Here is a 13,563-nt window from a genome sequence, read left to right on the forward strand (position 1 = left end):
TTGCTCTCTCTCTCTCTCTGTCTCTGTCAAACAGATAAATAAAATCTTTAAAAACAATTCTCTAATATTTTCTGAATTACCTCTGGTTTTGTTTTGTTTACGTGTCTTTTTAAATCGTGATATTGGTTCTTCAGTTATCATGACATCCTTGGCTGTTGTATGATTAGGATGCAGGGCCAGATGGATGGATCAGGATTACTGGCCGGGTCCATTTTCCTTGGGTGCGAGGGCAGACTATAGACCTGTGTAGGTTAGTCACTGTTTAACCCGACTGGCTTCTCTCAAAGATGCACGGATACAGGTACACAAACGGATTGGGGTCCCACCACTGGAGGAACTTTTTCTAAAAGTTGAGAAATTTATCATGTCTCTATCTTGTATAGAAGGTGTAGTTCGTATTGCCCACCTGTTCATGTCTGTCTGAAATAAAGTTACGTCCAATTCTGCTTGGTTTCTCTCAGTACCTTACACCCACACAAGGAGCACAAGATAATTCTACCATCAGACAATTCCCAATTTTTAGAGAATTCTGTAACACCTGTACTCTATCCTTGTGAAGTTAGAACAGAAAGGAAAAGTGAGGGGCCCACCTGGCCCAGCTATTTTGAAATGCAGCTCTTCACGTGACCTTCCTGATGGTCACTCCCATGCCCACGTCAGGTCTTTATGCCGACTTGAGGCTTAGAAATTATTTGAAACTATCCTGGTGAGAACCATTTCTGTCACTTGGGCTGTGCTTTCCTTCTTTTAGTTTCTCTATAAATCATACCCATTTGACTTTAATTTTTCTGGCGTTTCTCAAATTGTCCTACCTTATGTTGGCTCTAAAAATATAATGGCCTTTCTCATTTTCCCCCTTTTTCCTGTCCTCCTTTTCTTCCTTTTTCTTCTCGTTTTCTTTCCTTCTTTCCTATATTTTTAAATTTCATTGTTGCCTTAGAGGAAAGGGATATAAATATGTTTGTGCCAGCCCATATCCTGAACCATAAGGCAGACTAAGTTTCTTTTTTGTATATATATTTCTTTTAATGGTGCCAGTAAGTCTGGTTTGCATTTATTTTCAATAACCTGGAATTTATCCTAATATTTGGTTAAATATTTTTCTACACTTTGGGGTGGGTGGTACTAATCCATATGATACTGCATTTAGAGACTTAAAAAAAATTTCGTAACATAAAAATGTGATATGGTTACGGCCAAAAGGAACTATTTGCTTGCAATCTGCTCTTCCTGGCACCCTGTGTGCTCCATAAGATATAAGCGTCTACTGAATCACGGAAAATGCAGTTTGAAGTTACACAAGTAAATTAGTCAGTGTCATTAAAGTTCTGTCTCTATAGAAGAAAAAAGAAGTCTATTTGCATGGCATTCCCCCTGAACATTTTTGAAATAAGGTCATGGTCACTATGACTAAAAAAAGTCACATTTTCGTCCTCATCAAATCTAGCAGTCTAGCATTTTAAACATATTGAGAAAGCTAAACCATTTTAATGAGATGAGTGAGCTGAGGACTTAGTTCCCAGGTTGACTATCTAATTGTATAGTTGATTAAATTATTATAATTTGGGCATAGAAAATTCAAACCCTTTGTAAACTCAATTTCAATTAAAAAAAAAAAAGATGAATGAGTAAATACCACAATCTCACTAACAGCCAAATGTTTAAATTAAGTAGCCCTAGGCCTCACAGCTTCCTCAGAGCCCCCCGAAAAAAGGAGGATCATGGAATCTAAGCAAGGTTCATCGAGCAAGTATTTCTTTATGCTGTCAAATGAGATAGGCATCCTCAAAAGAATTGCCCTAAATGTGTAAGTTGGCAATTTTCTGCGACGGTAATATGGAGCACAGCCGGAACAAAAGTAATAAGCCTGGCTAGGGCAGCATTCCCTAGGAGAGGCACTTAACAGGCTGGCCTACACTGCGCCCTAGAATCTCCTTATCTCGTTGTTTCCTTCTGCATCTTCCCAAGCAGATCATTTTAACTGAGTGCATAAATGAGATTATATAAATGTTTTCTTTTCGGGTTGCTTTTCCTTTTTCCTCTTCTGTTTGGCTTTCCCCTTCTAGAGTTGACTGCAGTTCTGGTATGACTGATCTTGCCCAGACACCTGAAATAGGTAGGTATCATGATAGGTGCCACCTTACACAGGGACACGGCGAAGACTTCAAAGGGATCCGCTTCTAATAACTGCAAGTTGACAGGGAAAGAAAACAACCTCCTGTTTCCATTCCCCTCCTGTCTAAGGACATGAAGGACTGCTCGCAGAGACAGGTGTGGCTCTGGGCTGATCTATGCCGAAAATCACTTCCATTGTTGTCTAGAGTACACTGACGGGTTGCTCAGGCGGTTCTTCTCTCACCTGACTATTCCTTAAAGCAGGAATTTTGTTATTCTCTTCAGAACCACCTCTCACAACTCTTGTTAGAGTTGAGCACTTTTCAAATTTTAACATATTTCAGCAATTTCTTTCTGATGACACCTCACTTGCTTCCAGTATTTCTGGCTCGATGTGTGAAGGTAGCGACATGTTGCCTCGGGAACAATTCTCTCTTCTCTTTCTCCGAGTCCTACAGATTCTGGTTGCCCTCTTTAGGGTACTTAATCTGCACGATCGACTACCCTGGGGTAAGTCTCTGTGTTTGAGAAAACACATCCAGTTGGGGTGCTGCATGGACATGGTCTCAAGAACTGGAGACACCGAGTCAATTATCTGGGTAAATAAGAATGTATTCAGTCATTAAACACAGTTTTGTTGTTTTTTTTTTCTTGAGACTCTATGCTGGCTCAGTCCTTGACTCGGTGCTGAGGATATGACAGTGAGCAAAACCCGATAAGGTCCCTGCTCTCATAAATTACAGCCGAATAGCGGTAACGGCCAACATTTTAATGATCACTTATTACATGTTGAACACCTGTCCTGACTTATCTCATGAAATTCTCAGCAAAACTACCATGAGGTATCTATTAGTACAAAAAAAAACCACACCATAATGAGACAACAGAAGTGTTTGGGTTTGTTTTTTGTTTTTTTTTTTAAAGTCACCCATCTTCCTGCCTTTTCCTAGAGGATATGAACTCAAGTCTGTTCTAGTTTGAGAATAGGGCTGGGCGCAGATGGCAAATGACGGCTTTATATTGCTTTCTGTATGAATTTGCATTCTCTGGGAGAATTTATTGTTACCTTCAGATGTTTGGCCTTGCCTACATTTCCCCAGCCAGTTTAGCAGAGTCAGGATTGGAACCCAAATCTGCCTTCTCCAGAGCCTGTGCTCTTCCTTGCTCCACTCATCCCTCTCGGCAGCCCCACACTCTTCTGCCCTTCAACAGACAGATACGGTGAAAAAACGAGGGATGATGAGGCAAAAGTATCTGATTAATGCCATCAATTCTCCTTTGTTCTGTGTACGCTAGACAGAACTAAGACAACCATCATAATTCCTTTTGGCCTTTCTCCCTACGTACTTAGCAGCCGTATTTCAGAACAAGTGATAAAGACAAAAAAAATTTTTTTTAAAGAAATGCATACAGCCCATCACCGAAATGAGAAAACTTGTTTTTCGGTGGGGGAAGGAAGCTGTTGTAATGGGGATCACAATAAGATGAAAATATAAGATTTTTATGACACACAGTCCAACTTAAATCATAGAGAAACATTATAATATATGAGAGCATTCTCGTGCAAGGCAGTCCTTTCACACGTTGGGTCGGCACTCACCTCAGTACCTGAGAAGGTGCTACATGAAAGGCTCTGTGTTAAGAGACCCAGTCACTCAGACATACATCTGATGGCTACAGCTTACCTTCCAGGAATGTTTCAAGGCTGACATTGGCAGGTGAGAGGAAGAAATGAAGGAGTGGGTGCGTGCAGAGGGAGCAGTCTAGGACAACTCCCCGGTTTCTGACTTGAGCTCCTGGATGATGCCACACCAAAGGAAGAAAGGCTGCTTCGGGACTAGGGGGTATTTGACATTTTTGAGTTTTGGTGGTGTGTTGGTTCTTTTTCCCCCTGCTTTGAGGATGTTTTGTTTTGTTTCACCCAATGCCCTGGTTAAAGCACTATGCTCCTTGGAGCTTGGCAATGTCATAACCCTTGTCTGATTATCTCAGCTTTATGAGTGCAATTAGAGGTGGTAAAATATGTATTCAAGAGACTTCTGCCATCCCAACAGCCCCTCACCATCCCCGAGGATTCTTTTCCTGACGATTACATTAATTATATTTTAAGTTTTTTTAGATTTTTCAGCACAATTAGGAGAGTTTGTGTGAGTCCATGTCCACGCCTCAGTGTATCCACCCTTCTTTCACACCACTTTTCTAAAAGAAAAGGAAAAGTGCACTTATACGATGAGTTAGTAGAATGTAGCAGGCACAAAGCTAATAAATGATGTCATTAAAATCTATTGGAAAAACATGATTCAACTTCATTTCAAAATCTGAAAAAAAGGTGGGGAAATTAAATGGTATTTCATCTTGAATAAAGACTTACTTTCCAGAGCTGTCTTCATGAGTGCTAAAATGTACCTTTATAATTTGATTTTACACAGGAGTTTTCCAAAACATCTGTCTAAATTATTCAACTAATTTTACCTTTTATTCCTACTTCTGTTATAATTTCAGAGAAACCTGTATATGGTTAGATGAGTTTTCTTCTGCAGATTACTCTAAGAAGCATAATTAAATACACAGTGAAAGAAATTTTGCTCTTCTGCTGTCTCCTGTGTTATAAATTCTAGGTTACTGATGTATAGTTACAGGATGCATAGCTTTTTTTGCTTTCTCATCTTCGATCTGACTCCTCACCATCTTTCCCTGCCCTTGAGCCTAATCTTCTCCTGCCTTTGAGCCTGGCATCTTGCTGGTGCTGGCAGGCATCAGGCAGGCATCGGCTGGGAGCCAGACTGAGCATTACAAGGAAGGCCCAGGGAAGCAGACTGACATGGGCTCAATAATTAGCACAATACTGGACACACTGCTCAATAAGGATCTACTGAATTAATGGATGTGTGTACTGCGTAACTGCTACAAACAGTTCAAGTTGATAACGTGGGCTAATTGGCTGAGCATTATAAATGAGAATGGAGGACTGACTGGCTCTTTGGTCCTCCCAATCAATAAAACGTTTGTAAAGCTTTCTTTTAGAGATACAGAGTTTTATTCACCTTCAATATCTGTGTCAACAATTTTAGCAATGTGAAAAAATAAATATTCTCATGCATTTTGTGTATTGTTTTGAATAATAAAGATACTTTGACAGAAAATAACAGGTAGCAAATTTTATAGGAAGCCTTAGGATGACACGTAATTGTATTATATAAAGTACCTCGGTAGCCAAATCTTAGCTACTTATAATAGCTCTCGATGTAGAGCTGGTCCAGATTCAGCAACCCCCAAGACTAATTAGATCATCTGAGGACTTTACGATGTTCTGAAAATTCCTACAATTAGCATTTCTTCCCGATTTCTTCAGTCTTTTCTACATTCAATTATATCATGAAGACAAAATAAATCCAATTAACATATTTTATAATTTGCTTACAATGTGCTCCTTTGACTTACTTTGAGTCCACAAAGCTAAGAGACAGAAAAAGAATTTTGTCTAGCATTCATATCTTTGTAGGCGTGGGTATATCTATACCCGAAAATATATACATAAACTCCAGGTTTTCAGAGGCCATACCGCAGTGCCCACGGGCTCAGTGGCATCGCATCGAGCCTCACCACCCCCCTCCCAGCATATTCACCTGTCTATTTTATCCTGAAATTCCTCCTAGCTCCATCACCACTGCAAGGGAAAAGCTGCAGCTTAGCAGGGTTTTAGTTCTGAGAAACTTTGGCCATTTTTTTTCAACTACCTTAAAAAAGCTTATTAGTATAATGCATGTTTAAAATGCTATGATAATACTATGCAATTGTGAAATATCATGCCATGATTTTACTTAACACTAAAAATCGAGGCACTGAAAGACTTATCTAAATAGAAATGACCTCTTATTTGTATTTGCCCTCCCCCACTGCCCTTGAAAGTCACAATATGGGATGTAAGAGTAGACTATAATTTATGAAATGTAAAGCAGGAGGAAAAAAAAAAGAAAAGGAAGTTAGATGTCAGAGCTCAGGAGATTTTGTCTGGGGAAATATTTATTGCCCACAAGAAAGCAAAATAAACTACCTATGGCCCTTTTCAGATAAAACAGTATATTAAAAAAGTCAGTCCTTGGTTCAAATACAAATGCCACTTAATGTTATTAATAATTCACATAATGCAGACATTTCCAGACTCTGAAGAACATCGTTTTGCCCTGACCAGCTCAACTAAGCATATCAAAACAGACCCAACAGACTGTGAGAGACTTATTTTCCAGCTCATGCACTTTCTCCTGAGTCATATTTACAAGTTTGATCCCCATAAATCCCTATCTACATGTGTCAAAAATGTAGTGTTTATTAGGTTTAGAGCATCAGACCGCCTTACTTTACTTTCCTGCCATGTGCTGGGTCCCACATAAAATATTCATGGACTTCTATCAGGCCATCTAAGTCATGAAAGGTCACAGATCTGGAACCCGTGGTAAGTTTTCCCTCTTCAGCAGCAAGTTTGCTGAAGTACATTTTTTTTGTGTGTATCCAAACACGGTTGAAAGCCACATTGATCTAGTAAGGGATGAATGCTCATACTAATGAGCTCTCTGTGCGCTTGTTGAGTACTTTTTCCTCTGAATTAGTTGGGATTTTAAGAGTCATGCATGACCTCGCTTGGAATGTTAGAGACTGGGGAATGTAATTGTCCCCAGGATGCTTGATTTCCTCACAACTTCTGGTGATGGAGGGCGGCACGATCTTGAAATCCTCACTCTGAGAGAAGCGCGTGCTCATAGGCACAGTAAGGCTGAAGGACTGACTATTCATTCAGAAAGATAGCACTGCCTTTGTTTTACAAGCTGGCTTGTCTCCATTAACCTACCCAAACCTTGGAATTCATGGCTAATGTGAGTTCTCTGCTTTTCTGGACAGAAAGCTACCTGTATCCCATGCAGTACATGCTCCCTTTCTCATATGGATGTTCTTCACTTGCAGTGATTTATGTGGAAAAGTCTAACTGGAGATTAGTGGCCAAAGGAAATTATTTTAAGAGATTTAATTGATCTTTACCTTCTGAAAAATTATAAACTGCTTTATATAACTGCCCATTGCTGTCTTCTTTAATCCCTCATCACCTTGCCCGTACGGAAAAGTGGTAAGAATGGGGGCTGAGGAGAAATAGTAAGATGGTTCATATTGAACTAAGCCACCACAGTTTCTTTTATTGTTGTCGCTTTACTATAAACCCTGCTTCCATGACTAAAGCCATTGTAATTGTGAAGGAATAGCTTTTTCCCAGAGTCACATTAGAACCAGAAAAGGAGGCGTTTGTCATGCAATGGGATATCTCTGGGATAGCTCATCCCTATGAATCATGTCTGCCTTTTCTCCCATCCTCTTTTAATTTACATTAGGAAAAGAACAGTTATCTTCATTGATAACAGACCTGGGAAGACAGACCCAGAAAGTGAGATCTGTCAATTTTCAGCCTTGCTAAGGAGGACCCATTAAAGCACTCTTCATGGACGATCAACCTTAGTCAACACATATTCAAAGTTAAGTGACCTTGAGGGATTTTATACATATATATATGTTAAGTATATATATATAAATATATATGATACATATAAGTATAATATTATTTATATATATAACATATTTAACATATAATAACATATATTAATATATATATATTTCTAAATAAGAATAATACAGACTGAATCATCTTGAGAGAATATAAGTGAACTGAAAAGAAAGGCAGGGAAGCATCCTAAAGAAAGGAGTTAAATCCAGGGAAGGGTTAGTGTATGCATTTCTTGCACTTACCTTTTCTGCTGACTGTGCTGTACCAAAAAAGATGGGAATGAAAGCTAACCAAATGATGCAGGTGGTATACATGGTAAATCCAATAGGTTTGGCTTCGTTGAAAGTCTCGGGGACACCTCTCGTTTTAATGGCATAAACAGTACAAGTGACCATCAAGAGGATACTGTACCCTAGCGAACAAATGAGCGAGAGATCAGAAATGTCACACTTGAGCACTCCCCTGGCGTTCTCCGGGTCTAGAGTCCGCTGCTCTCCATAGTCAATGATGATGTGGGGGGGGTCCACAACAAACCAGACGCACACTCCTAGGAGCTGGACCGAGATGAGGCTGAAAGTGATCACCAGCTGGGATGCTGGACTAATAAACTTGGGTGCTGTGACTGATTTCTTCCCCTGCTCAAATATTCGGTGGATCCTGTTTGTTTTGGTAAGAAGGGCTGCGTAGCTGAAACACATGCCAAGTCCTAGAAAGATCCGGCGGAAGGAACATACGACTGTATCTGGCGCAGCAATCATTAAGAAGGTGATCAAATAACAGAGGAAAATCCCTGTTAGGAGCACATAACTAAGTTCTCGTCCGGAAGCCCTTACAATAGGTGTGTCATTATAGCGGACAAAGGTCACAATCACAAAGGTGGTAGCAATGATGCCCAGTATTGCAACAAACACAGGCACCACAGCCCAGGGGGAATGCCATTCTAGTTTGATGATGGGGATAAGCTGGCAGCCTGTGCGGTTGATGTTTGGTCTCTGATCCAGAGGGCAAAGTTCACAGGAGAGCTCGTCCACCTGGTAGTTGTAACCTTCACACCGCTCACAATGCCAGCAGCAAGGGACTCCTTTGACCGTTTTCTTCCTCTCCCCAGGCCTGCAGGGCAGGCTGCAGACAGACGCCGGGTGAGTGTGTTCTCCATCAGCCCACTGCATGTCTTGCACCTGTGGGGATAAAAAATTAATGAGCCTTCCATTTCCCCCCATTTATAATCTCCTAATCCTAGCCACAGGTTTGTAATACATCACCGAATGCTGACAGTGCAAATACAGTTTGCCATAATAAGAACCCGGTTTTCTTTCCCCAATATTGACTTCTTGATGAAAGTGTTAAATGATCAGGTCCAATAAATCATTCATATCATCAACTTGATGAGCGTCATTAGTTTCCATTTACCTCCTCAATGTTGACCAATCTGTCATTGTAGAAAGATTTATTGGCCTGAAAGTTTTGAAACTCCAAATAAATAAATAAATAAATAAAAGCCCCATGGAAATATGTTTTAGAGTTAATCACAGATATAAATGCCAGAATCCCTGAAACACTGGCTTAGGATATAAACATATACATAAAACAGTGATGCAAAGCTCTTCATCCTATCTGTGGAAATTCAAATCACACTGTGTCAATTTTCAAAGGAAATGGCAAAACTAACTACTTTAATCACTGATAATTATCATGTACCCGTGGTGATAACCACATTAATGTTTTTGCCTCTGTTTGAGCATGGAAAATACTTTTTTCCCCCCAGTCTTGCATTTCCACACTGTGCAAAAGACCATGTTGAATGAGATAGCTTGGTGGTAATGTTTTCCATTGAACAGAAGTAGTCTTACAAGTGGCTTAAAGCAGTGAAACTGGTACAAATGAGAGAGCCCGCCCTAGTGTGCTTAGTATCTGCTTCAGAGCCTTAAAGTTGCACCTTACTCTTTTGGATAAAATCACAGAGTAGCTAGCTCTACGAAAATAAAAATATTATTTTAAGGGGATTCTGCCAATCATTGACCTCTTACCTTGATTGTTTACTAAAGGTTCTGGACCCAGTTCCAACACATATGGGTAGGGAAGAGGAGCTTTCCCATACCACCAAGCAATCCCGGACAGCAGCTGGGTGTCCTATAAGTTACCTCGGTTCTGACACTGTCTACCTGGAAATAGCATCAGATCCCACAAGTTAAAACTCAGGCTGCAAGACTCTCCCCTCCCACTTCAGATGCCAATTGTAAGTCCATGTCTCACATGTGCTTCTGACTGACCTATAGATTGAAGTTTCCAGCAACACTTGCCTTGGGTTCAACTAGTTTGCTAGAGCAGCTCACAGAACTCAGAGAACACTTTAGTTACTAGATTACCAGTTTATGATAAAAAGGAAAAGATGTATAGGACGAGGTATGTGGGAAGGGCACAGAGCTTCCATGCTTTCTGATTATGCTACTCCCCCCCAAATCTCCACCTGTTCACCAACTCTTAAGCTCTCTGAACGCTCACCTTGTGGGATTTTATGGAGGCTTCATCACATAGGCATGATTAATTAAATCAGTGGCCATTGGCATTAATACAACCTTTAGCCCCTCTCGCTTCTCAGAAGTCTGGGGTGGGACTAAAAGTTCCAGTCCTCTAATCACATGGTTAGTACCTTGGGCAACCAGCCCCCATACTTAGGTTATCTAGAGGGTTTCCAAAAGTCACTTCATTAACATAATAAAAGATACCTTTAGTGTTCTTATCACAGAAAATTCCAAAGGTTTTAGGCCCTTTGTGCCATGAATAAGGTCAAAGACCATGTATTTCTCATTATAAATCACAATATTGCATTTACGGGGCACCTCCCTGGCTCAGTCGTTAAGCACCTGCCTTCCGCTCAGGTCATGATCCCAGGATCCTGGGATCGAGCCCCACATTGGGCTCCCTGCTCAGTGGGGAGCCTGCTTCTCCCTCTCCCTGCTCGACCCCTTTGCTCCTATTCTCTCTCGCAATCTCTCTCTCTCAAATAAATAAATAAAATCTTAAAAAAAAGGGGTGATTTTGTACACTGATGAACAGTGACTGACACACAATTTGCCCTCAAATCTTTGCTGAATTTGAGAGAAAGGAAGGATAGATAGTGTTAAAAAGAAAACCAAAGGTCCAAAATGGCATCACTTAGGTTAAAGCCCTAAGTCAGTAAACTGTGGCTTACTACCTGAATCTAATTGTAGTTTCAATGTTCCCCAGCGATGTGGTCTTAACCAGATCAGTCAGGAATTTTCTGATGGATGCCAATGGAGTCTGCCACTTGGGCCTTCTCCACTCTCCAAAGGAAGATGAGGTAATCTGCATGATAAGACCTCCTGCTCTCCCCCCATAAGGGAAGGTGACTTTGCATATTTCTTTTGCTTATAACTTTCTTGCCCCACCCTCCTTCTTATAAAAACCTTCCATTTTGCACAACTCCTTGGAGCACACCTCTACTTGCTAGATGAGATGCTACCCAATTCAAGATCTTCAAATTTACTCATCTGAATTTTGTTTTTTAACAACAGGAAGGATACCACAGCAGAGCGCTGAGGAAGAAGGGATCAACTTGAAAGTACTGGGAACTGGTAATAGAAGGTTGCTCAAAGAAGCACAGAAATGGGAGCCCAAAGAATGGTTAGAAAACAGAACAAAACAATGCACTACTTGTTTTCTCCAAGACCAGCTCTATTAACAACCCAGAAGAAGAATTACCATATTCCATGGTGGTCTGGCTCCAAAATGGCTCCCAATAATCTCACCTCTGGGAATTTGTGAACCCATGTAGTCCTCTCCAACTGTGAGTAGGGTTGATTTATGTAAACAATAGTACATACTAGAAATGATTACATGTGATTTCTGAGACGAGGTCATAAAAAATATTTTGGCTTCTGCCTTGCTGTCTCTTGGATCAGTCACTCCAGGAGAACCACAGTTTCATGAGAATGCTCAAGTAGCCCAGTGGAAAGGAACCCAGGCCACCTGCCAAAAAACAGCACCAACTTGTCATGCATGCACGGGAACCCCCTAAAGAGTGGATTGTCTGGCTGCATTCCAATCTTCAGGAGACTGCAGTCCCCAGTAACACCTTGACGGCAACTTCATGAGAAACCCTGAGCCAGAGCCCCGCAGCTAATAAGCTGCTTCTGAATTTCCGATCTACAGAAACTGTGTAAGATGATATATGTTGCAGTTATTTGTTACCCAGCAATGGAAAACTGCAATACAACTCAAAATAAGCTTCTCCACCCATTCTGTGACCACTGCCAGTGTAGTGTTCTATTGAGAATCTACTCAGAAGGCAGTGACAGCTGTCATTTACCAAAAAATTGCCCCAGGGTGGCTCATGTAGGCAATATGCTTTCATTGCCTGCAAGTTGCCTTCCTTTGGGGAACTAGGCACCTGAGACTGTTCTCACGAATAGATCTATTTCTTTAGGATGTTTTCCTTTCTTGAAGGTGGGGTGAATGATTGAGGATAGAGAAGCACAGTCCCCAAGCTTAATACTTGCAGAGGGCTATCAAATCTCCCCAAGGTGGAGTAGAAAATTCATGCCTGTTTAATTTCAAATATCCTCCCTTGAGAAAATAGGTGGTGTTTCATGTGTCCGAAGGGCACTCAAAACTACTAGCTCTTACCCTGTCTTTTCACCACAAAGGTATAGCAATCTATCACAACCCTGCTAATTTTCTATTAGGTTTTAATGATTTAAGAAAGTTATTTTATGTATGTATAGAATTCCATTAAGAAAGAAAGAAGTTAAATTGGAAGCATATAGTGGCTTCTCTCAAAAACACTGAGAAAAATGAAATGCTCTACTGAGTAGCTAAAGTATTGATTTTATACCCTAATGGACTCTTAAAAGATAATAAAACACTTTTGTGAAGGTTATGTTTCAAAGCTAATTAATGTAAAACCAAAACTGCATTTTGTTTGGGGTTTCTATAGATTTTTGATGTTACTGTAAAAAAAAAAAAAAAGAAAGAAAAGAAAGAAAAGGCAGCCAAATAGCTCAGAAACATTAAACTTCGAGATTGAAAGAGGCTTTAAAGGTCAGCTTTCTAACCACATGTGTAATTCTTTAACTCTCAATACATTTCATTTTCCAGAAGGAAAAAAGACTTATTAACAAAGAAATATACCTAGGCCAGATAAGCCTCATTACATATGATAAATACTTATCATTATAAGTTAAATATTAAATTTTCCTTGGTCAGTTTTCTCCGTACTAAACTAATGGAAAAATATTTTTCATAAACAAAAAAGAGAGTTACAAGATAATGGGAAATATCACAATACTTTAAATAGTCAGGCATTTTCTTTAAGAAAAAAACAATATAATCAAGCCATATCTGTGGCTTTTTTAAATATAATGGAGAAAACAATAAGTATATTTTTGTAAACATGGTAAATACACATGACTCCATTTTCATCAAGGAATCTATTTATATATAACTGTACTGTGTTTTGATGCCATAGTTGAAGTCTGGGAGCCAACCAGTATCTACCCGAGGGAAGAATAAATAGCAAATACTTAAATGAGGATCTTGCAAATACATTAATATTTGAGTCAAATAATGTATCTTGCTTATGTTGTTAAATAGTGATTAAAAACAATACTACTTGAGAATAAATTAAACAACCTAATTTTCACAACTGTGCTATAAGGCATAAACAAGGATCATTCAGACCTTTTGCACAGCTATATTAACAAATTATATCATCTTCCACATGAGTATCCATGCATTTTTAAAATTTGTCTTCCTTGTCTTTGACATTATTCTGATATTAGGATTTCTTTCTAAACTAGTCTAACAAATGGATGATAGTTATATAGACAGACTTTCCAGAGACAAAACCATAACCCGTTCCTGTCTGGATAATGTTCACC

At 39.7% G+C, this 13,563-nt stretch overlaps 1 protein-coding gene across 7 annotated transcripts in view; it reads right to left on the reverse strand.

The window, feature by feature from the left end:
• The window catches only part of GRM8 (glutamate metabotropic receptor 8), a 752,293-nt gene that overhangs the window by 66,687 nt on the left and 672,043 nt on the right, over positions 1 to 13,563 (reverse strand). For 6 of the 7 annotated variants that reach the window (XR_012380142.1, XM_073898610.1, XM_073898613.1 and 3 more), the window contains one exon: positions 7,906 to 8,841. The exons of the other annotated variant lie outside the window; for it this stretch is intronic. Coding sequence is in view for 5 of the 6 variants with exons in the window: in XM_073898610.1 (XP_073754711.1) it covers positions 7,906 to 8,841 (936 nt within the window). In the remaining variant the exon portion in view is untranslated. The remainder of the gene's footprint in view (positions 1 to 7,905; positions 8,842 to 13,563) is intronic. 7 annotated transcript variants of the gene reach the window in all.

The sequence above is a fragment of the Callorhinus ursinus genome, unplaced genomic scaffold, assembly GCF_003265705.2.
Source record: "Callorhinus ursinus isolate GAN/ISIS: 27379988/994484 unplaced genomic scaffold, GSC_fseal_2.0 scaffold12, whole genome shotgun sequence".
NCBI lineage: Eukaryota > Metazoa > Chordata > Mammalia > Carnivora > Otariidae > Callorhinus > Callorhinus ursinus.